Genomic DNA, 21,448 nt, shown 5'->3' on the forward strand with positions numbered 1-21,448 from the left:
CTAGGTTGGTATCTGGCTAGTACAATCCTGTGTCCTATATTCAGCCTGTGGTCTGATGTTGCTTGTTCTCAGATCAAAGGACTCCCTTTAATAAGTCTTGTAAGTTTGGTTTGGTTTTTACATAGTCCCTTAATTTCTGTTTATCTGGAAATGATCTAATTTCACCATCATGTTTGAACGAGAGTTTTGCAGGCTATATTATTCTTGGCTGGTAATTCTTTTCTTTCAAGGTTTTATATATGTCATCCCATTGCCTTCTTGCCTGCATGGTTTCTGTCGAATAATTCGAGCTTAGTCTTATTGTTTCTCCTCTGTATGTGACTTTTCGTTTTTCTCGAGCTGCTCTCAGGATTCTTTCTTTGTCTTTGGTTTTAGCGAGTGTGATTATGATACACCTTGGTGATTTTCTTTTGGGGTCTATCCTATATGGGGTTCATTGAGCTTCTTCGATGGTCAGCTTTTCATCTTTCATGATATCAGGGAAGTTTTCTATCAGCAATTCTTCAATGATCCTCTCTGTGTTTTCTGTTTTCTCCCCCTGTTCTGGAACTCTGAGCACTCACAGATTTTTGCTTTTGATTGTATCCCACAGAACTCTCAGGGTTTCTTCATTCTTTTTTCTGATTTTTCCTCAAACAGAGTTGTATCCAAGTGTTTTTCTTCAATTTCGCTGCTCCTATCTTCCATCATTTCAAACCTGCTCCTCAGCCCTTCTATGACACTGTCCATTTCTAAAATCTTGCTTTTTATCTTTTGGATTTCTAATTGTTGTTTTTGTATGATTTCTAGTTGTGAATTTATTTTAGCATTTTGTTCCTGTATTATTTTCTTGAATTCTTCCATTTTTTGGCTGTATTTTCCATGAATTTGTCTGCCTTTTCCATGAATATATCTATTTTTTCCTTATTTTTGTCTGCTTTTTGCTTCAACTCTTATAAGGATGGGGGTAGATTGCGATGTGTGGAGCTAAGATGGGTACAGAAAAAGGAGAGGAACAGGAGCCAAAAAACAAACAAACAAAAGAGTGCTAAGGGAGCTTGCTACTGGAGTGAAGAGATGAGAGACTGAGAAATGGGGAAAAACAAAAATGAAAAAAAAAGAAAAAGGTAAAAGAAAAAAATGAATAAATTGAGAAATTAGAAATGAAGAAAGACAAAAAGGGAAAATGAGAGAGAAGAAAACAAAGCAAAGAAACAAAAAAAAAACAAAACCAAAAAACAAGAAAAAAGAAATGCCCCCAGGGATGTCCCTGTGCGTCTGTGCAGAGTAAGGGAGTAGCTTCCAAGCCGCGTGGTATTGCCCAGCTAGAAGGGGCTCCCAAGCCAAGAAAAGAAAAGAAAACAAACAAACAAATCAAAACAGAACAAATCAGAGCAAACAAACAAATAAACAAAAAAGCCCCAGGGGTCCCACCAGTGTGGTGGCACGGGCCAGGAAGCAGTTTCACAGTCGAGCGGTGTTTCACAGCCTTTCAGGAAGAAGCAAAGATGGCGCACGGAGCCACATATTTGAGAGAAAGGAGGGGGAGGTGGTGAGAAGTAAGGAAGAAATCTAAAGAAGCAGAAAAAAGCAACACCAGCAGCCAACAAGAGGCACTCAGGGAGCCAGCCAGTGTGGGCAGGTGGAATCCAAGCAACACTGGGTGAAGCTGGTACTTCCCAGGCAAGAGACTGTGGCCGTAGGAAGCAGAGGAGGCTAAGTAGGGTGAAGAAGGGCAAGGGGTGAGAAAGCCTATATCACTGGTTACTGGTTGTTCTGTCTCCTGCTGGAAGCTCCGTGAAGCTGCTTTCTCGTACCCCCGTTCACTAATCTCCGACACGAGTCCAAGATGGCGGATCCGTGCTGCAGTAGCTGATAGGGGACCTCTGCATGTATCTCTCCTCGCTGTCTGTTCTCAGTCAGTTTCTTATTCCATTCAGTGCTTGGCTTGAATTTTCCATTTTTTAAGAGCGTCTAGAAATTCTGATTTTTATGTGAAATTTCAAGATTCTAAAATGTTGGGAACTGATTCAAATGCTTAAAATCACTGTACAGGCTGAACAAAACTACCTGCAGGCCAGATCTATCTCATGGGCCCCAGTCTGTGATCTCTTCTTCAACTGTTTAGTTTACTACACAGCTCACAATAGAATGCTGTGTTCCATAAGCATGTAGCAAAAGAAATACCTCTTTAGATCTTTTTTTAATGAATGTATTCCTACGGAAGCTTTCATGAGGATCATGAAATCTACTTTTGGCTGAATGACTTGTTTTCTAAATACTTATCTTCTGAATCAGTAATCTGTTTTGTATAATTGCTCATCTTCAAAGGCAAAATCTTTTTAAGGATAAAAGCAAAAGCCAAGCACAAAACTTGACAGTATACGAAACACCCAGTTTGTAACAGAGTGACTTGAACATCAGCCTTCAAGAAATCTAAAGGATTTAACAATAATGCTATCAACAGTTAGTACTGAAAGTACTAGTTTTCCTTTTAAAGGTTTCCCAAAGTGTGTTCTGTGGAATGCAGGTCCCTAGGGTTGGTTGGCTAGACAAACAGTGTTTGGGAAAAACCATAGGCTGTATCTTCCTTCCTGTAGATTCACAGCACCCATTAGTGTTTATTAATTAAAGGCTCTAAGAAGTTCTGCAGCAAAGAAATCTGTCCCATGTTGTTTAACCCAGCATTTCCAAAATTATTTCCATGGAATCTTTTTCCTGCATAATACCTACTCATATCCATACTTTGGATAATACTGTCCTATCTTACTCTTAAGGGATATCAAAATCTGGCATAATAAGGTAATGACTAATTGAACAAAATGTTGCAGCAACTTCATTCCAACCTAGGCGTTTTCCTCACTTACCTTCTGCTATTGCTCTAAAAGGGTTGCTTCCACGGAAATTAGTTTTAAATGATTAAGAGTATAGTAAATTCAAATATTAGACGGTTGTTAAAAGAACTGAAAGTTTTCTGACTAACTTGCACAAAAGACATTACCAAACCAGTTTGATAAGCCTATCTCACTATTAATAAAGAATAAAATAGCTGATAATAGTTCTATATAAAAAATTAAGTTTCATCCTAGTTAAAATCAAAAGTCATTAACAGGTATAAGATTAGGCCAAATAATAGAAAAAAAAATTGAGAAATGCAGAAGGGGTACTGTTCAGTTTGTCGTACTATGGTGGCTTGCGTGTTGCTGTAATGCTGGAATCTATGTCACCAATATTTCAAATACTAGCAGGGTCACCCATGGTGGACAGGTTTCAGCAGAGCTTCCAGACTAGGACAGACTAGGAAGAAAGGCTGGTGATCTATTTCCAAAAATTAGCCAATGAAAACCCTATGGATCACACCAAAACATCGTCCAACTCGCTTGCTTTGGACATGTCATCAGGAGGGATCAATTTGCTGGAGGAGGACATCATGTTTGGTGAAGTAGAGGGCCAGTGAGCGTAAAGGATACCCTCGGTGAAATGGACTGGCACAACAGCTGCAACAATGGATTCAAACATGCTGGCAATCTTGAGAATGATGCAGGACTGGGCAACGTTTTTTTCTGTTGTACATAAGGTTACCATGAGTTGAAGTCGACTTCACCGCAGCTATCTATCTATCTAAATTAGGCTGAAGGCTATAAGATAACACCATTTTCTAAAAAGAAAATTTCATTGAGAATTTGAAGACTCTAAGTTAAAATTAAATATAAAATACATTTTTTAAAATTGTACACTTAATAACAGGATAAAAGAAGACACACAGTTTTAATAAGAACAGTTTTAAACACAAACCGCAGGGCTTCAAGTTTCCTAAGGTGACCAAGCTTCCCTACAGCTCTAGAATTCTCTCAGTTTAGATCACGATTTAGTGTTTAGATATTCATCCACCTGTAAATATTGCTGTCTTAAGCTGATTTTGAACATCTCATCCTATATCTCACCCCTCTCCAGTCACCTCCTTAGGTTACAAACACCCATCACACAAATCCCCTACTGCATAGTACCTTCCTTTATCACTTGTTCATATCAAGGCAGCTCCAAAAGCCAACCAAACTGTTTAGGGTCAACAGTGCAACCTGGTGGCCAGCTCAGTAAACTATCTGAGCAAACCTGCCCCATCTGTCCCCACCCTCTCTCTCTTTAACTCACCCCCTCAACACATATATGCTTTTCCTCTTTTCAATACCCTTCAAGCTCCTATTCAAGCTCTTCAGGAGACAGTCTCCATTTTTCTCTCTCCAGTCCTCCAATCCTTTCAGTCAGGAGCAGATTACCTAATAGACAAAATAAGTACAGTGCTTACCTTGCCTACCAGACCATCTATAATGAACAATTTCACATCTTTTTCAGCACATCAAAGATTCTCCTTCTAGGTATGGCTGGCATCTGTCTCTCTCCGAACCCCACAGCACCTTCCTAAAGAATCAAAGCCTTTTTTCAAATTTACAATCCCCATCAGGGGTAGATGGTCCAGTAAGCAAGGTAATCACAGGCTTACTTGTGCTTTATTTACTTTGGAATTGTTCACTACAGATGATCTGGTAAGCAAGGTAAGCACTGTGCTTACCTTGCCTATTGGATAATCCATCCCTCCTTTCAGTCTACAGGGATTAGAGCAACAATACTGCAGAACCATCAGGACTGCTCTCCCCAGGAAGCAGCAGCACTGTGGCTCTCTCTTCTGGCAGTCAGGATGAGTCAGCTAAGCCTAGGTCTGCTGACATACAGCTGCAACAGTTCAGTTGTAGTGGTAATGAACTCAGACCCACCCAGCTGTCAGCAATTCTATTTTAAGCATCACAGACCTCACAGAATGACTACAGTGCCCCAGCAGTATTAGAAATATACTAGCTTTTGGTTTGTGAAGCATCTTTAAATCTTCCATGGTATAAGGGGGTTGTCTTATTATTATTAATCAACAAAACAGCCACGACAGTAATAACTGTAGTTTGGATTCTTCAAAGTACACTCATATTTGATATCTCATTTCAACCTAATTTTTACCACATACCACCCTAACAGGTCAGCCTGTTTCCAGGAGTTTAGCTGCTACCTATTATTCTCCAGTGCTGCTCTCCACTGGGAGTCCCTGGGGGATGCAAACGGTTAACACACTCAGTTGTTAACCAAAAGGTTAGAGGTTCAAGTCACACCAGAGGTGCTTTGAAGAAAGGCCTGGTGATCTGCTTCTGAAAAATCAGCTACTGAAAACCCTATGGAGCACAGTTCTACTCTAACACACACGGAGTCACAATGAGTCAGAGTCAACTCAATGGCAACTGGTTTTGGTTTTTTGCTCTCACCAATGGAGAGAAGGAGGAGGTGCCCTCCTTGTATCCTTTGGGAGAAGTACAAAGAAACCTAATAACCGATCAGCATCTTTGGCCTTGATGAGACTTCTGTACTCTATGCAGCTCTGAGGCCTCCGGTCCGAACTCCTTTGGTCCTTCGAGGACAAAAGCTGCAACTCTCACACTCAGATTATGCCTCCCATTCCTTAGATATAAACAGATCACAGGCCCCAGAGAGTCTCATCAAAATTCCCAGGATTGTTCGTAGACAGGGAGCCAAAAGCAACCCTGCAAAATTCTTTCATGGCCTCCCAGGATGCTCCAGGTACACCATCAGGTTCAAGAAACAGATCAGGTACAAAAAGAAAAGCCCTGCCATCTGTACTAGGCTGCACAGCCTGCCTGATGCAAGGAAACCACAGGCTTAGAGTCCCCTTTGGGCCTTCAGTTTCTGATGAATAATTCAAACATACCATTCTGTATATGGTTTCATAAGGCCATTCAGTACAGAAATAGAGCATGCATAAACCGCCAGGAAAACGGCTATGAGCATCCATGCACAATGTTTGATTTAATAAAACCATTATCAATTAAATGTCATTAATGCTTCCACTTATAACTAAAGGCTTTCCTGACTCCCTCAGGAACATCTGACCATTTTGCCCTTTGAGTCCCCACCCAAGCTACTCCCTGTGATACTTCTATCATGGCACCCATGACTCCTTAGTTTACTGACTATTCACATGTCCGTTTCTTTCCATTCGACTCCAGGCTCCTCAGTGGATGAGATCATAAATGTGTGTGAGTTCCAATGGCCCAGCACAGCTCCCAACCCTTAGTGGGTGCCCTGTGAATGAACGGAGGGTTCCCTGAGGCACAGACACTGGTACCACAAGAAGAAGCCCTTCTATGGCTCCCAGATCACTCTCTCACTCCACTGAGAGCCACCTTGCGGGGGCATGGGAGTACAGTGTGTTCAGTCACCAGTGGGTGCCCCAGGACCTGGGCTTAATCAGCTCAATTTCTGATGCCAACGGGTGACCAACTCAGTGATAAGAATTACCCAAGGCTCCTCATCACTGCTGATACTTCCACATCATTTAGAAAGTATAAGCATGATAGAGATCCCCTTTTACAAGAAAGAAGACACTAGCATTTTTTGAGCACCTACACTGCACCAGTGTGCTAGGCACTTTACTCACACTATTGTGCTTAAACCTCACTAAAACCATATGCTGTAAAAATTATCCCCACTTTAGAGATAAGGAAACCAAGGCTTAGAAAAGTCATCTCAGAACTGAAACACACACATACACAAACACACACAAAGTCTATATATGCTCTTTCCACTGCAACCATGCATGGCTCCCTGTCCTGCAGGTTATTGGCCACCAGTTATGGCTTCCCGATAGTCTCCTGGACGTGTCAAAATACATTTTTACTACTGCATGATTAACTACTCTTTTCTCTCCAAACTCATTCTGCACATTTGCACCTACTAACAAAACAAGCAGCTAGAAAAGTTTAAGAAAATGATTTAGCAATGAAACTAGCCCTATATTCAACCATTTTAACTTCCAGATTCACAGCCTCAGGCAATCCTGTACCACAGCCAGACAATTTTGTCCAATATCCACATAAATGTGTATTTTCAGCTCCACGGTACCAGGACAAGGATGTGGTTACTCGCAAGCTCATTACCAAAATTCTTGAGAAGGATGTGCTTGTGAAAGTTCAGGTCACCAAAGCTTTTCCTGGGATGAGGTCTATTCTTTAAGTGAGCTTCACGAAATGCTAATTCTACAGCATTCACCCAAAAACAGGAATGGAAAATGCTGGATTAAACAATATTACAGAAATTTATTTACTGTACTGTAAAACTCCTCAGAATCTTAATATATCAATGTTTCCCAAATGTTTTTGGCTATGGAACATTTAACTAAAGAAGAAAATGGATGTAAAATGCTCAATAAATGACATCTATTACTATTATGAGCAAACCTTTTACTGATGATCCTCTCAAGAGACTAGTTTGTGATGGGACAAACGTTCCTCAGAGCACACTTGTGAAAACACTAAATATGACACCTTAAAAGACTGCATTGGCTATTTAGTTCACTAGATACCAGTTAGTACACTGGATGGCAACATCTCACATACCTCCCTGGAAATTTGCAAATTCAAAGAAAAAAAAATATTGTAAATATGACGTACTTCTCTTATTTTAGACGAGAAATTCCTTTTTTGGAGAAATTTCTATGATAGAAAGTGCCCAAGCCATGAGTTTTTGACCAAGGATTCAAGGAACAAATAAAACGATCATAAGTGCTAAAGATTTCCAAGGTGGGATATGACACATATGATAATACGGTTTAGCCAAGAATTATAAGTTGGACACACAAAATCAGATTTGATTGAGCCAAGATAAAATTATAGTCACTGTCTTCAAAGGCAGTCGGTGGAGAATGAAATAGTAAATATACCACAAATTCTAAGACTGAGGCAGTCCATCAAGATACCCTATATCTTAGCCCCTACCTATTTTCCCCAATTTAACTTGTCTGTACTCCCCTTCATATACTTATGCTCCATCTAAACAACCTAAATGTTCTCCATTCATACCACACAATTTCTCCTTTCCCGGTCCATGCTGTTCCTCTTTCTGCAACGTCTATTCTCCAATCTCCACTCCTCTCCTGGCCAATCTCCAAATTCTCCTCATCCTTTAAGACCCAGTTCAAATGACATTTCATCACTCTGGGGATATATGAATTCCCCAGAGTACTTAATCTCTATCTTATCCTCATTGTATTGGTTATTTTTCTTAATTTGACAAATATTTGAGAACCTATTATGTGCCAGGCTATGTAGACACTTTGTATATTTACATATTTGTTTCATCTACCCAGTACACTATTAACTATTTGAACACATGATTTTATGTCTGATTCATAATAACTAGTACAGTGACTTGCCCATAGCAGACACTCAAATATGGTTTGCAGGAAGCAAGGCACACCATTTTATAAAAATGGCTGTATGTGGGCTCGAAAAACCTATAATAGTATAGGTATGATACATTATAGATGGAGTAGTGATCAGGGAAGGTTTCATGGAAGAGAAGGCAGCTGAGTGGGGCTTTGAAAATAAGGGGAGGAATTAGACACTGAGATGGGAACAGAAATATTTCAGTTTGATTAGAAAATCGGGTTCAGAAGGAAAGCAGAAAAAGATAAAGTTAGACAAAAATTGAAGCCAGATTGAGAAGGTCTTAAATCCTACATAAAATGATTCAGATGGTTTTTATAACTAAAGAGGAGTAATTAAAAGTTCTAGAGATCTCAATGATATATGGGGCAGGAGAGACCAGAATAATAGACAGATAGGACAAAATTAAAAAAGAGTTAAGCCAGCCTCTATTTCTGGCTTCTTTGCTTCCAGTATTCTTTATAGTTTTTGTTTTTCAAGTTTTAAGTAGATAACCATGTTACCTGAGCAATAATCTAAGCACACTTCAGCTGGTTATATAGTTTTTAAATACATAGCAAAATCACTCTGTCATATTTCATGATATACAGAAATTGTGATTGTCCTATAAATGGCAAGGAGGGGGAAGTGGGAAACTTCTCTGATACTCTTTTCACGGTGTTTGATATCCACATTCAAGGGGACGCAAGTGATAGTAGGCTCTTCCCACATCTCTGACCTAAGTGTTCTAGAAGCTAGGAACCAAAAACATCTCCTTTCTCACCCCCTTCTCAAGATCATTTTTTTTTTGCCTCTCTCTCTGCTGGAAACTCTTAGCCTTCCCACTCTATTGGTTTGCTGTCTTGAATCTTCAAGTTTAGTCTATTCATATATTCAAAGGGCAGAGTCAACTTGAAGACAGTGACCACTGTGCACAATGTCTGCCTGCTGCACTGGAAGCCTGGATAAGAATAAAGGTGTCCTCTGTGGTGCCTGGGACACCCGAGCTATGTAACTCCTCTTGCAGGAAGAGGGCAAAATTACAGATCCAGAAGACTTGCAACAGTTCCTGCTCTTGCCAATTCATCTTCCCATTCTCTGGGACTGAGAAATCAAATAGTCAGGTCATAAATACAGTTCCTTCCCCCATCTTTCAGGATCAGACCTATACATAGAATAGCCTGAGTGGAGTGACTTAATGAAAGGTAATCCCTCACCAAAAATATCTCCTTAATATTACCAGAAATCCACTAATTAGGGATTCATTTGAGTTAAAAAGCAAACATGATCCTGTGAAGGATATATGAGAGGGGACCTCGCTATCAGTCTCTGTATTAGGAAAACAATCTGATTAATCTAATCCACATAAAGGGAATGAGGGTTTGATTTGGGAGAAAGGGATAAGGGAGAAGGGCATAAAGTAGAAATCTGCAAGGTCATTTTGCAACATGGTGTACTTCCAAGGAGAAATCCAGGGAGGGCCATTGAAAAGGGAAAAAAAAAAAAAAAACGATCGAGAGCACTGGGATCCTGAAAGGTAGGGAACTAAGGCTGGCCAAGCCAAGAAGGAGGTGCAAGAAAGAGCCATAGCTCAGAAAGTCTGGTGAATGAGCTCCAAACGCTGATTTGTTAAGGTCCTCATTGACTCCCAAAGGTTCAACCCAGTTCTCACTTTCTGTGGGAGCATCCACATGAGGTGGAATATACTGAAACCTGGGTAGGAAGTGGGTCCAAATGAGGCTGGGAGTGCTGGATATGGAGCTAAAGGAAAGAAAGAGAAGGTTTCAAAAGTGGAGCCAAAAGAGTTGGAACCCAAAATGAGATCCACTTCATTAGAATTATAGGTGTTTGGAGACTGTTACGTTTCCAATCCTAAATTTTATTCAAACTGCTTACGCTGGAAATTCTGAGTATGCCTTGGTCAAAGAAACACGTGATAGGCCAGCCACCATTCAGAATTTACCAATAAAACTGCTTCACTCGAGCTCAGAAAATGAAAACTGCAATAAGGCAGAAATTTGCAGAAACACAAACAATGAAAGTTAGTTACTCCATAAACATTTCCAAAGTAGATAATTAAACTAATTATTTTCAAGAGTTCTTCAAGCCAAGGGTAACACATTTGTTTAGCATAAAAACACCCAATACCCTCATCTGCAACCACCACTGCTTACTCCCCTCTCAAGAGATGTTCAGTCCAGGCGAAGACTTGCCCTGACAAGGCATATTATCTTCCGTATCCCTCAGAGCCAGTGACATGACCCCTCCAAGGTGCACAAACTCCATCTTCTCATCTCCAGTCTCCTCCCCTCAATTCAAAAGCTTCTTAACCTACTCTTAATATGTACGTTTACCCTCTATGTTGATAAAAACATATCTCTAATCCTGTCTTACAGTGCATGACCGATGTCCCCTTAACCCTTCCTAGCTCATTCCCATCCCCCTTCCACTGATATGCCAATAGCAGAGGCTTTCGGGAGGTCATTGGCCATTTACCTCTCAGACGTCTGACCCTGCCAAATTGAGTACAGTCTTTCTAACCTGACACTACTCCAAAAAGCCTTGGAGGATTTATTTTGGCTTTCTGATTATTTACTCAGATGAAACACATCACAGTCCCATTCTAGCCAGTCCCAACGTCCCCATCATCACTCATAGACTCCCCACACTGTTTAGATGGAGATTAAAGTTAACAAAGGGTCCCTACTCTTACCTACTGTTTTTCCCACCTATATGGCTACCCTATCCAAAATCATCACTATTGTTATCAAAATTTGGCAGTGGCCCCAGAATTTGAAAATTACAGTGGCACTTTGATTTTTGCTAAAATCCTTGCTTCTTTTTCTTCCTCAGTTAGTTACTCCACTAGGACCCATTATAAGTTACAAAAGTTACTCTTTAGTAACTCCTCTACTGCTTTAAATGCCACAGCGTCTCCCTCATAGGTGGCCAATTCGAGCATCATTCTTTTGCAACAAATTGTATGCCCTCTTCTAAAGTCACCATGCTTCCCAACAGATGTGATCACATAGCTGAACTCTAACCTTACTCCCCTGACTCCTACAGCACGATGTAGGACCAATAACAATACCCAGTTACAGTTGCACAAGTGCCTGACCTTTACCAAATGCTTTCACATTCATTTTCCTCTCATCTAAGTCTCCCAGCAGTGCCAAGAGGAGCCATTATTCTTCCTGTTTTACGGATGAGCAAACCAAGATTCAGCAAGAATTAGGTGACTTATTCAGAGCCAACTAGATATGTAAATGCTAGGGTCAAGACTCAAACTGGGAATTTCTATGGCAGATCCCAACTCTTTCCCCATGCACATTTCTGAGGAAAAAACCTAGCCGCCAAGCCAGCCCCACACCTCTGTCCTATAGGGGCTTACCCACAAGTCTTACAGGGGCTGCTGTAGGCCTCATGGTATACAGCATTGGTCCCTTGCCCACACTGCACATCACTACTTTTACTCTATCTTCCACTCCTGGCCAAGCCTTGACACACAAACTCACCCCTGCCACTTCTCATAGTTCCCTACTTCTGCCACATTAACCAAGTTCTTTTCTTCTCCTCCAGGCACAATCTTGCCCCTTCTCCACTGACACCTCCTCTGCCAGAAGAAACGAAGCAATCTTCTTCCCTTGTTCAGTGACTTACTCACGCCCACTCTTTGACTCAGAAGCTACAAACTCTGTATGAGTGTACATTTATTTACGGCCTCAGCTCCGTGGTCTCTTGCCCTTCCACTCTGCCCTGTTGAAGCGTTCATTTTAGAGTGTAAGCTCCTGGCCTAGACGGCTCTATTTAGCTAGTTGTGAATACCACCCAGCACAATGCCTTGAATTCAAAGGCCCATAAACACTGATGATTATGATCTTTTTAAAAATATATTACCCTGCCCTTGATCTGAAATAATGACAGAAACCAGCTGCCAAAACTGCTTAGAGTCTTATTTACTTCAATTCAGAGTTTCTGAATACGAATTAGCTTAAAAGAGCTGTAAAGTGAAAGGCAAGGGCACATTTGTTTACATGAAGTCCCAAAGGTACAAAATGAAATACTGAGTAATTTGTTATTAGCTTCCCAACACCAACGATAGACCAGCTCTACTGCATATCAAGGTCACCTCGGGTAAGAGGATCCTGGTTACCAGCATTCCTATTACAAGGCGGAGGAGATCAGATATTCCAATTGCATACGTGCTCTGGAAAAGCAACAGCTGGCTGCATATTACTTACCGGTTTATCCTTGATGGTGGGGCTGGACACGCACAGGTACAGTTTCCCATCCTCTTCTAGGCAGGCATCTATCAAAGCTTGTACTGAGCTCTCCTCCTGGAACAGCAGAAAGGCATAGCCTTGGGGAGGAAAAAAAAAAAAAAAAGCAGGGGGGAGGGGTATCAGTAAATTAAACTCAAAGTACCAAATTAAAATATAACTGCTGTTTCATTTTGGCAAATTCTTACTAAAATCTAAGAACTTCAAATGAGACACAGGAGAGGAAAGGAGAAGAAAAGTCACTGAGACCCTTATGTGCCAGATACTGTGGTACCCGTTGCTGTCAAGTTGATTCCAACTCATAGAGGCCTTATAGGACGGAGTAGAACGACCCCACACGGTTTCCAAAGTTGTAATCCTTATGGAAGCAGATTGCTACATCTTTCTCCTGCAGAGCAGCTGGTAGGTTTGAACACTAACCTTTCAATTAGCAGCCAAGCGCATAATCACTGTGCCATCAGGGCTCCTTTTGATACTGTGGTAGTTCTTCATAACACATTCTACCTTGCTTAGTCCTCATAGTCCTCAGGGTAGCAAGTTCAGAACATCTCTATGGAATTTCCACTAAATAGATGTGGTCATCCTTCTAATGAGGACAGGCCAACTCACTACTGGCCTGAGCCACACTACTGGCCAGGAAACAAGCATTACCTCCCCTCCAACATCCATGAAGCTTTAGGCTTAGCATGGGCTGCCAACATGGAAGAACCCTGAAAACATTATGCTAAGTGAAAGAAGCCAGTCACAAAATACCACATATTATATGATTCCATTTATATGGAATGTCCAGAATAGGCAAGTCCATAGAGACAAAAAGTACATTAGTGGTGGCCGAGGACTGGGGTGTCTGGGGGGAAATCGACATGGGATTTCTTTTTGAGGTGATGAAAATGTTCTAAAATTGACTGTGGTTATGGTTGCACAATTCTATGAATATACTGTAAACCACTCAATTATACATTTTAAATAGATGAACTGTACGGTATGTGAAATATATCTCAATAAAACTGTTTAAAAGAAAAAACAGGTTGGTGTGTTTTTACATATTAATTTTGATGATGACGGTCTATTTCTCCAAGGATGCTGTCCTGTCTCATGACAGAGTACACGATCTATAAACGAGGACACCACAGGTGCAGCCAGCTTTGTTGAGTTCAATTCAGTAGGATTTATCAAGCAACTGTTACAATCTATGCATATGAGAAACTGAGATGAGCGAGACCACGTAATGTTGTCAGGAGACTTATGTAATAGAAAAAACAGTCATTTATATAATTTCTCACTACAAAGTTGAGGGAGATAAGTGAGGACAAAAAGTGCCATGGGAGCCCAGAGGAGCAAGGACTCTGACTTAGGAGAATCAGAAAAGACTTCAAAGAGGACAACAGATGTTCAAGAGGCCAACTCTAATAGCACTTGCTGCCATATTGGCATACATCACTGGCAGCTAAGCAAAGGTCCATCATGAGCCACCCTAAGACTGAGTATTCAACTATTCAATCTCTCTACAATCCCAGTGGCTTTGCTAAATCTCTCAGCTGTCACCTCTACTCTCTGTCCTGTTACTGACCTCAAAGGAAACCATCCCCAATACGGTTCCCTTCTGGTGCACTGCATGCCAGAAAGAGGTAAATGATGGGGAAGGATATGAACTCCAATGCATAGAAGACTCTCAAACATCAAACAAACGTGTTTAATTCATCATCGACTGGCTGAGAAGCAAAGCTCTCTGGAGTCCTGGGCAGCAAGTAATGACAGTGGCAGTGGTTAATGAATAATGGCAACTTTTTTTTTCAGCCTTGTCCCCAGTTCTTCACCCACTACATAAAGCATCCAAGCAAAGGCAACAGGAAAAATATCAACCACTCCCCAGACACACCAAAGAGTGGCCAATGCAACAGACAGAAGCCAACACAAAGGAGAAAGCACCAAGCCAAATGGGTGGGCATGTAGCTGCAGGAGCAAAGCTGCCTAAGTGTTACAACCAAGAGTTGTTTTCTGGGCTTTGTTCCCAGGCTAGGTGGGTCAGGGGATTGGCTAGGCAGGAAAAAGAAAATCTAACTGCAAAACTAGAAAGGATAATACATCATTTCTTTATATCCTCTCTCTTTTGTAAACAGTATCAAACTATCACCAAGCCCCAGGAAAGCGATTATAAATTCAGGGTTTTCATTTAATGTGAGGATATTAATTCCACTTGCCAAAGAGAATATCAGAGATGAGTCAGTTGAAAAACAGACCTCCTCCTATCACAAAGACGAGGTCTCAGAAGGGTTCTGCCAAACCTCCTGCATTACCAGGTTAAATACTGGTACAGATCTTCCACAAAGGTCATAAGAAGCATACCGAATATCTTGCTCTTGGAGAGGACTCGTCTGTGCTACACTCTACACAGGCACATCAAAAAGGCCTGGGGACAGGACATGCTCAGTGAGCTGGGCTTCTCCACCTCCTTGCCTGCGGAAGGCCACCAGGATGACTGCACCTTTCCTCCACATCACTGCCCACCACCTGCAATCTTCCCCATCAAATTCAAACCTGAGTTGACCCTGGGTATGGGGGAGGGGGATGTCTCCCTACAGCAGCTACAGTCGCTACCAGAAAAGTATGCATGTTTTCACTTAGGCCAATCTCAGAATATAGTCATGATGTCAACTGGGAGTAACAAGTAAGAGCCTACTACAAATACTATTACCAAGCGAAATCTCTACAAACAACTTCCTTTCCTTGACCACAGAACAGCCCATAACACTTTACCAATTTCTTCAGGATGGTTCGTTTACAACTAATAATCCTGTGTCAAAACAATCATCTCTACTTCCTGGTCAGCAAGCTGCCACTCTCTGTAGGGACAATATTCTCTTAGCACTACAGATAAAGGATGTGGCTGAACTCCCTTCTGGGCTGTAATCCAACAACTTTTTTTCAACTCTACTTCCCACTTCGGGCCTTCCAACCAAAACAAAATTCACCAGAAACACCCAAATCACCCATTAAAACAACTTTACGATATCTTCACTTACTAAAACATCTTCTGAAACCTCAGTGTCAAGCAAAGCCAGATGATAACAGAAATCAGAGGATTAAGAAAAATTAGGAAGGAAGAGTTCTTCAAACACATTTCTATTTTGATCTTGGGAAATTTAAGGTCAAAGCGAACCAAGTAGAAAATGATCCCTTCAAAAATAATAAGGTCAGTGTAAGGTGGAAACTATACCAATGATTTACTAAAAGGCAAATTCCACATAGCACTAGGAAAGAGTTCTAGAGTAAGAGTCAGAAGGTCTGAAATTTGGTCCAAGTCCTAACATTTACTAGTTGTGTGATAAAAACAACTAATAGCTAACATTTATTGAGCACTTACCATGCACCAGGCACTTTCTAAGTACCTTATGTATGTTAATTCATTTCATCTTCACACACACCCTATGAAGTAGGCACTATTTTAAAATTTGTTTTACAGTAAAGGAAACTGCACAGAGTGATTAAGTAATGTGTTTGAGATCACCCAGTAAGTGGTGGACCATAAACTTGAATTTTAACATAACATTTCTGAATCTTGGCCTTTTTCTTCGTAAAATGAAGAAATTAAGTATTTGTCCTAAATATCTTACAGAGATGTAGATAGTGAGATAATATATGTAAAGGTGCTTTGTAAACTAGGGTGTTGTGCAAGTGTCAATTTTTCTTCACTGCATTTTAAATTAATTATGTAATACGTAAAATTAAAACTGACTTGTTATATATGGTCTTATTATAAAAATTAGAATTCAAATTAATGGTATGCATTTTCTATCTTGCATTTACAAGCATTTGGTGAATAAAGGGAAGTAACCTAGATATGGAAGAAAAGCCCTGATTGAAGTTATTTGAATGACAGGCTGAATATTAACTGTAAACAAACATTAAAGTGACTGAATATTTGCTTTCATATATCATTAGCCATTTCGACCAAGAAAGAGAATCGTCAGATGTGGTATTATTTGCTGATTTTAATACATTCTTTAAATAAAAACTGATTATGCCTGTAAGTAGAGCTTCTCCAGTCATCATTATGAAGCCAAGTTCTTCTATTAGTTTGATGTTGTTGTTGTTAGGTGGCTGTCAAGTCAGTTTGAACTCATAGCGACCCTATGTACAACAGAACGAAACACCGCCTGGTCCTGTGCCATCCTCACAACCATTGCTATGTTTGAGCCCATTGTTGTCAATCCATTAGTTTGATAGGTATATATTTAAAAAAAAAAAAAACTGGCTAAAAAATTATAAAACTTCCTCTGTTCTTCCTCGCCCTGTGAGCCAGTAACAGATAACAGGATTACAAAACTCCTCCAATTTCAGAAAGGTGACCCTGTTCCCCAAGTAGCTGAGGAGCATGTGAGGGCTTCAGAGAGATGGTAAGCTATGGGAGGCCCTCAGCTTACAGCCAGAGTCCGCAGGAAGAGATGTGGGCTCTCAGGGAACAGGAAGAACTCTTGGCCACTATCACCCTCATGACCCTTGGGTTATAGGAAGAATGGATGGCAAGAAATTGCCTACTTTCCCACTGGTGCCAAATAGGTTAAGCGGAGGAAGGGTAGAGTAGTGAGGGATTTTTGGACAAGCCTGGATTGACCAATGCAATTCTCTGGGGAAAAGAGAAACAGGAAAATGTGGTGGTGGTGCGGGGTGGCGGGGGGGGGGACTTAACTAGGATAATTTCATTTTATTTTCCCAAATTTTTTAATTTAAAGAATTTTTTTTAAATATCTGAGAACACATTAACTATAACAACTTCTAAAATATTCTTGGCCACCTTTCAAAAACATAGCTTCCTGAGCTATTAAATATATAATTTTTCATGTTATAATCCCTACTACAAATAACAATCACCATCAACTCTACCACTACAATTACCAGGCACTTAGCTAATAAACACTTTACATCTGTTAGCTCATTTCACCCTCCCAGTAACTCTATAAATACAATTGTTGTTATTATTACTATTTTACAGATCAGAAGTTGAAGCTCTGAGAGGTTAAGCATACCCTCAGATTAAAAGCTAGGGATTAAATTTGGGATTAAAGCCTAGGTCAGTTTCCACAGCTCTCACTTTTATCCATTAACTTATACTGCCTCACCTAAAAATGGCAAGACCGAAATTTCAGCATCTCTCAGAAGTAAGGACTTGCCTTTAAAATGGCCTTGTGACAGTGATTATTTGACAGTGTTCTAGTAGCAGGAAGTGGTTGCCTGCGCTTTAGTCTTAAAATTTAAAGCCTATGTAGTTATATTTGCTCCAAATGTCCCAAAAACTATATTTACAAGAGTTGAAATGATGAATTTCAAAATAACCTGGGAAAGCTTAGATTTAGTTTCATTTAGGTCAATCAAATTTTTTATATTTAGCAAAGATGTTTGTTGGTTTTCAATGTACTTTTACCTTGTACATTTAAAATGAAGGCTCTTAAGGGTGTTAAAGAGCAGATTTTGTGAAATTAAATAAGATTTTAATAAAATGAATATCATCATCACCACAGGGATAACTAATTGTCTTTGGCCAGAATCTTCAGTGGATTCTAAAACAATTGGGTGAATTTTGGAGAGAACAGGATATTCATACAATTTTAAAGTATCACTTTACAGGTTAATCAGTATTTGCAAAGGGAGAGAAACCCATTGCCCTCGAGTCGATTCCAACTCATAGAGTACGCTACAGCACAGAGAAGAACTGCTCCATAGGGTTTCCAAGGAGCAGCCAATGAATTCAAAACGCTGACTTTCTGGTTAGCAGCCAAGCACTTAACCACTGCGCCACCAGGGCTCCAAAGGGAGAGAAGGTACTTTTACAATGGAAGAATCTGGCAGATACCACCTTAACCAAATGATCAAATTTAACAGCGCCAACGACAGGACAAACTGACATCATGATTCCTTCTCAATGTAGTACACATGTAGTATTCCTGCTAACAGTGTTTAACCTGAATGTCAGCATGAGGACATAACTAAATAATTCCAAACTAAGGGATAGTCTATAAAAATCTGGCAAGGATGCCACCAGGGTTTCCCTTCAAATGAAACAGAAGACAAAAAGCCTGGGGAACTATCTAAATTGAAGGAGATTAAAGAGATATAACAACTAAATGCAAGGCTAGACTTTGATTAGATTTTGGGTTTTAAAAAAAAGCTCCAAGAACATTACTGGAATAATCTGAATATTCCTTGTTCTCAGGAGATACATGCTGAAGTATTTAGGAGTGAGGGGCCTCAATGTCTACAACTTACTCTCACGTGGCTCTGTGAAAATACAGATATAAATATGTACACACAGAGAAAGCAACAGTGGCAAAAATGTTCACAATTGGTGAAGCTAGGAGAAGCAGATACAGGCATTCATTGTACTGTCCTTACAAGTTTTTTGTAGGGTTGAAATTTTTCAAAATAAAAATTGGTAAAGAAAAAAATAAAACACCACACGATCTTTCTGGAGAAAAGGGAAATATACATTCACATTCTCTAAATAGGTATGTGGGTTTTTAAAAGACCCAACAGTTCTTACAATCAATGAATGCTATTAGCTACTTATATGTTTCAAGTAACAATTACAAATGGGAGAAACAATTCTAGCTTGTGGGACTGTGTCCTGAGCTACTGATGCATTCATAAAATGGTGGCCAACCAAGGGATGGCTGGTTCTGATTAAGTGAGACCAGCCCTAGAGTGAAGGGTCTGTGGTCTGGACAGACACCTCTCTCCTCGCACAGAGTTCATGCTCCTTCATTACCGTGACCTTCCTAGACAGACCTGCAGGGCACCTCTCCAGCTAGAGCTGCCTGAGTTCAGACTTTTTTTGGCACCGGCAGTCTGTTCCAAACATTCTCTCTGACCTTGGCTTTCAGTTCAGAGGACTTACATCGTTTGCCTCAGGAGACACATCTTTGGAATTAATTCAATAGAACCAAAAGTATTAAGGAGGTGCAAGGCATGGTACTAGGCACTGAAGCTGCAAAGATATATAGGCTAAGGAAGAGTCCAGACCTGGAAAAACTTAGCCTGTAAATACATGACTAATAAACAACACGAAAAATGCTACGTTGGAGTTATACAGACACCAAGTCCTACAGAACACTGGTGAGAAACAAATGGGAGCAGAAATGTCCAAACATCAGGGAAAGCCAGAGAGAGCAAAGGCCGGATCTGACCTGGAGGACAATTACTTTTCCGGTAAGTAAGGGCATTCCAAGTTCAGGAAAGGGTACAGGCCAAGGCATGAAAGAGTCAAAGGGTCAGCTCATTTGGAGAACAATGAGTAGAGTTCATTGGTTAAGAGTATAACATTGGGGGCGGCAGGTGGGAAGAGATGAAGCAGCTCATCTATCCTCTGCCAGCTGCCTGGGGACCTCTGGTCCCTGAACTGGATCCGTTATTTTCTTCTTGGATAAGAACATCTGATCTTCAAGATTTATTGAATACTTACTATGTGTCCTTGGCACTACAGGGGAATACTGACATGAACAAATCCTTGTTCTCAAGGAATTCATAAACTAATATAAGGAGGTCATGAGGAATAAGAGCATAGAGAACTCTAATCTGGGAACAATGTATTAAGAATCCTAAGAAGTACTGTTTAAAATGTGTTTTTAAAAGTAGGAGTTCAGAGAAAAAAGAAAGATCACTATCAGTGAGGAAGACATGGAGAAAGAAATTGGGGAAGACTTTCTGGGGTGGTAGCACAGGAGTCAGACCTTAATGGTATGATATAGGTGAAAACATGGACAACACTTCTTGGAAAGGAACTAGCCTGAATCAAGATATAGAGATGACTCTGCAGAAACTACCCAAGTCCATGGTTTCCTAAACATTCCCCTTGGACGGAGAACCAAAAGTATTTCTTTGACTGTATTTACCACATAGGGCTGAGGCTCAAACATTTTGATTATAGCTTGTTTTGTGTTTTCTATTACACTAGCAACTCTTTCTGTGTGAACTTGATGCTTGGTGGGCAGGGGTGAGGGAGGTGGAAATGGACAAGAAAACAAGTCAGCTGGGTAGAACCATCTCCGAGTTGAAAAATGGCAATCTACTTCATATGTTCTTAATAAAGTCCTGAGTCCAGGGCAGTGACCTGGGGCATTTGGGCTTAAAGTTTGCTGTGTTTACATAATCACACAGTCCCTATATAAAGAGGTCCTTGTGAAATCTGCCAATCTGCCAGTTCTTGTCACAGTTAGTGCTAACAAGCACCTGACCAAGGAAGCTAAGACCAGATGGGAGGGGGTGTGGGAGGGAACTGTTCAAACTAGTTGGGTGGTTTTATTATTAGTGAACATTACATGTCCATCAAGGAGAAGCATGCTAATGTTATTTAACACCTAATAAGCCTAAGTACTGTATTGGTGATTACATGCACTGTCTCATGTATCCTCTTACAACCCAATGAATAGTATTCATTCAGATGAATAAACTGAGGCTCAGAGATGAAATCACTTGCTCTACGTCATATAGCTAGTAACTGGCAGTGAAAAATTTGTGAGTGCACAAATACCTAACTCTTGGCCCACTGCTTGTTGCGCTCCCTCTCTTAGCATCAAACAACTGGCAAATTCTGCTTTTTAATCCAATACATGCTTCCCTACTGATGAGACTTTAGTACAGCCCAGCTCATGTACTGCCTTAGCTTTGGCAGTCGAATTTCTCTCCTTCCTGGACTTTAACATTCCTCTGATCAGTTCTTAATGCTGCTGCCAACGGGTTTTCTCTGTGCCACCATTCCCCTTCTCAAAGCTGGAAAAAAAAAAACCACTGCCATTGAGTCAATGCAGACTCATAGCGACCCTATAGGACAGAGTAGAACTGTCCCATAGGGTTTCCAAGAAGCAGCTGGTGGATTCAAACTGCTGACCTTTTGGTTAGCAGCTGTAGCTAGCTGTAGCTCTTAACCACTGTGGG

The 21,448-nt window shown here is 40.6% G+C and overlaps 1 protein-coding gene across 6 annotated transcripts in view; it reads right to left on the reverse strand.

The window, feature by feature from the left end:
• CPEB3 (cytoplasmic polyadenylation element binding protein 3) overlaps positions 1-21,448 on the reverse strand; it is a 221,316-nt gene that overhangs the window by 42,416 nt on the left and 157,452 nt on the right. For all 6 annotated transcript variants that reach the window (XM_004369929.2, XM_023739998.1, XM_023740003.1 and 3 more), the window contains one exon: positions 12,482-12,600. In XM_004369929.2, the coding sequence (XP_004369986.1) occupies positions 12,482-12,600 (119 nt within the window). The remainder of the gene's footprint in view (positions 1-12,481; positions 12,601-21,448) is intronic.

Source organism: Trichechus manatus, unplaced genomic scaffold (genome assembly GCF_000243295.1).
Source record: "Trichechus manatus latirostris isolate Lorelei unplaced genomic scaffold, TriManLat1.0 scaffold00007, whole genome shotgun sequence".
NCBI lineage: Eukaryota > Metazoa > Chordata > Mammalia > Sirenia > Trichechidae > Trichechus > Trichechus manatus.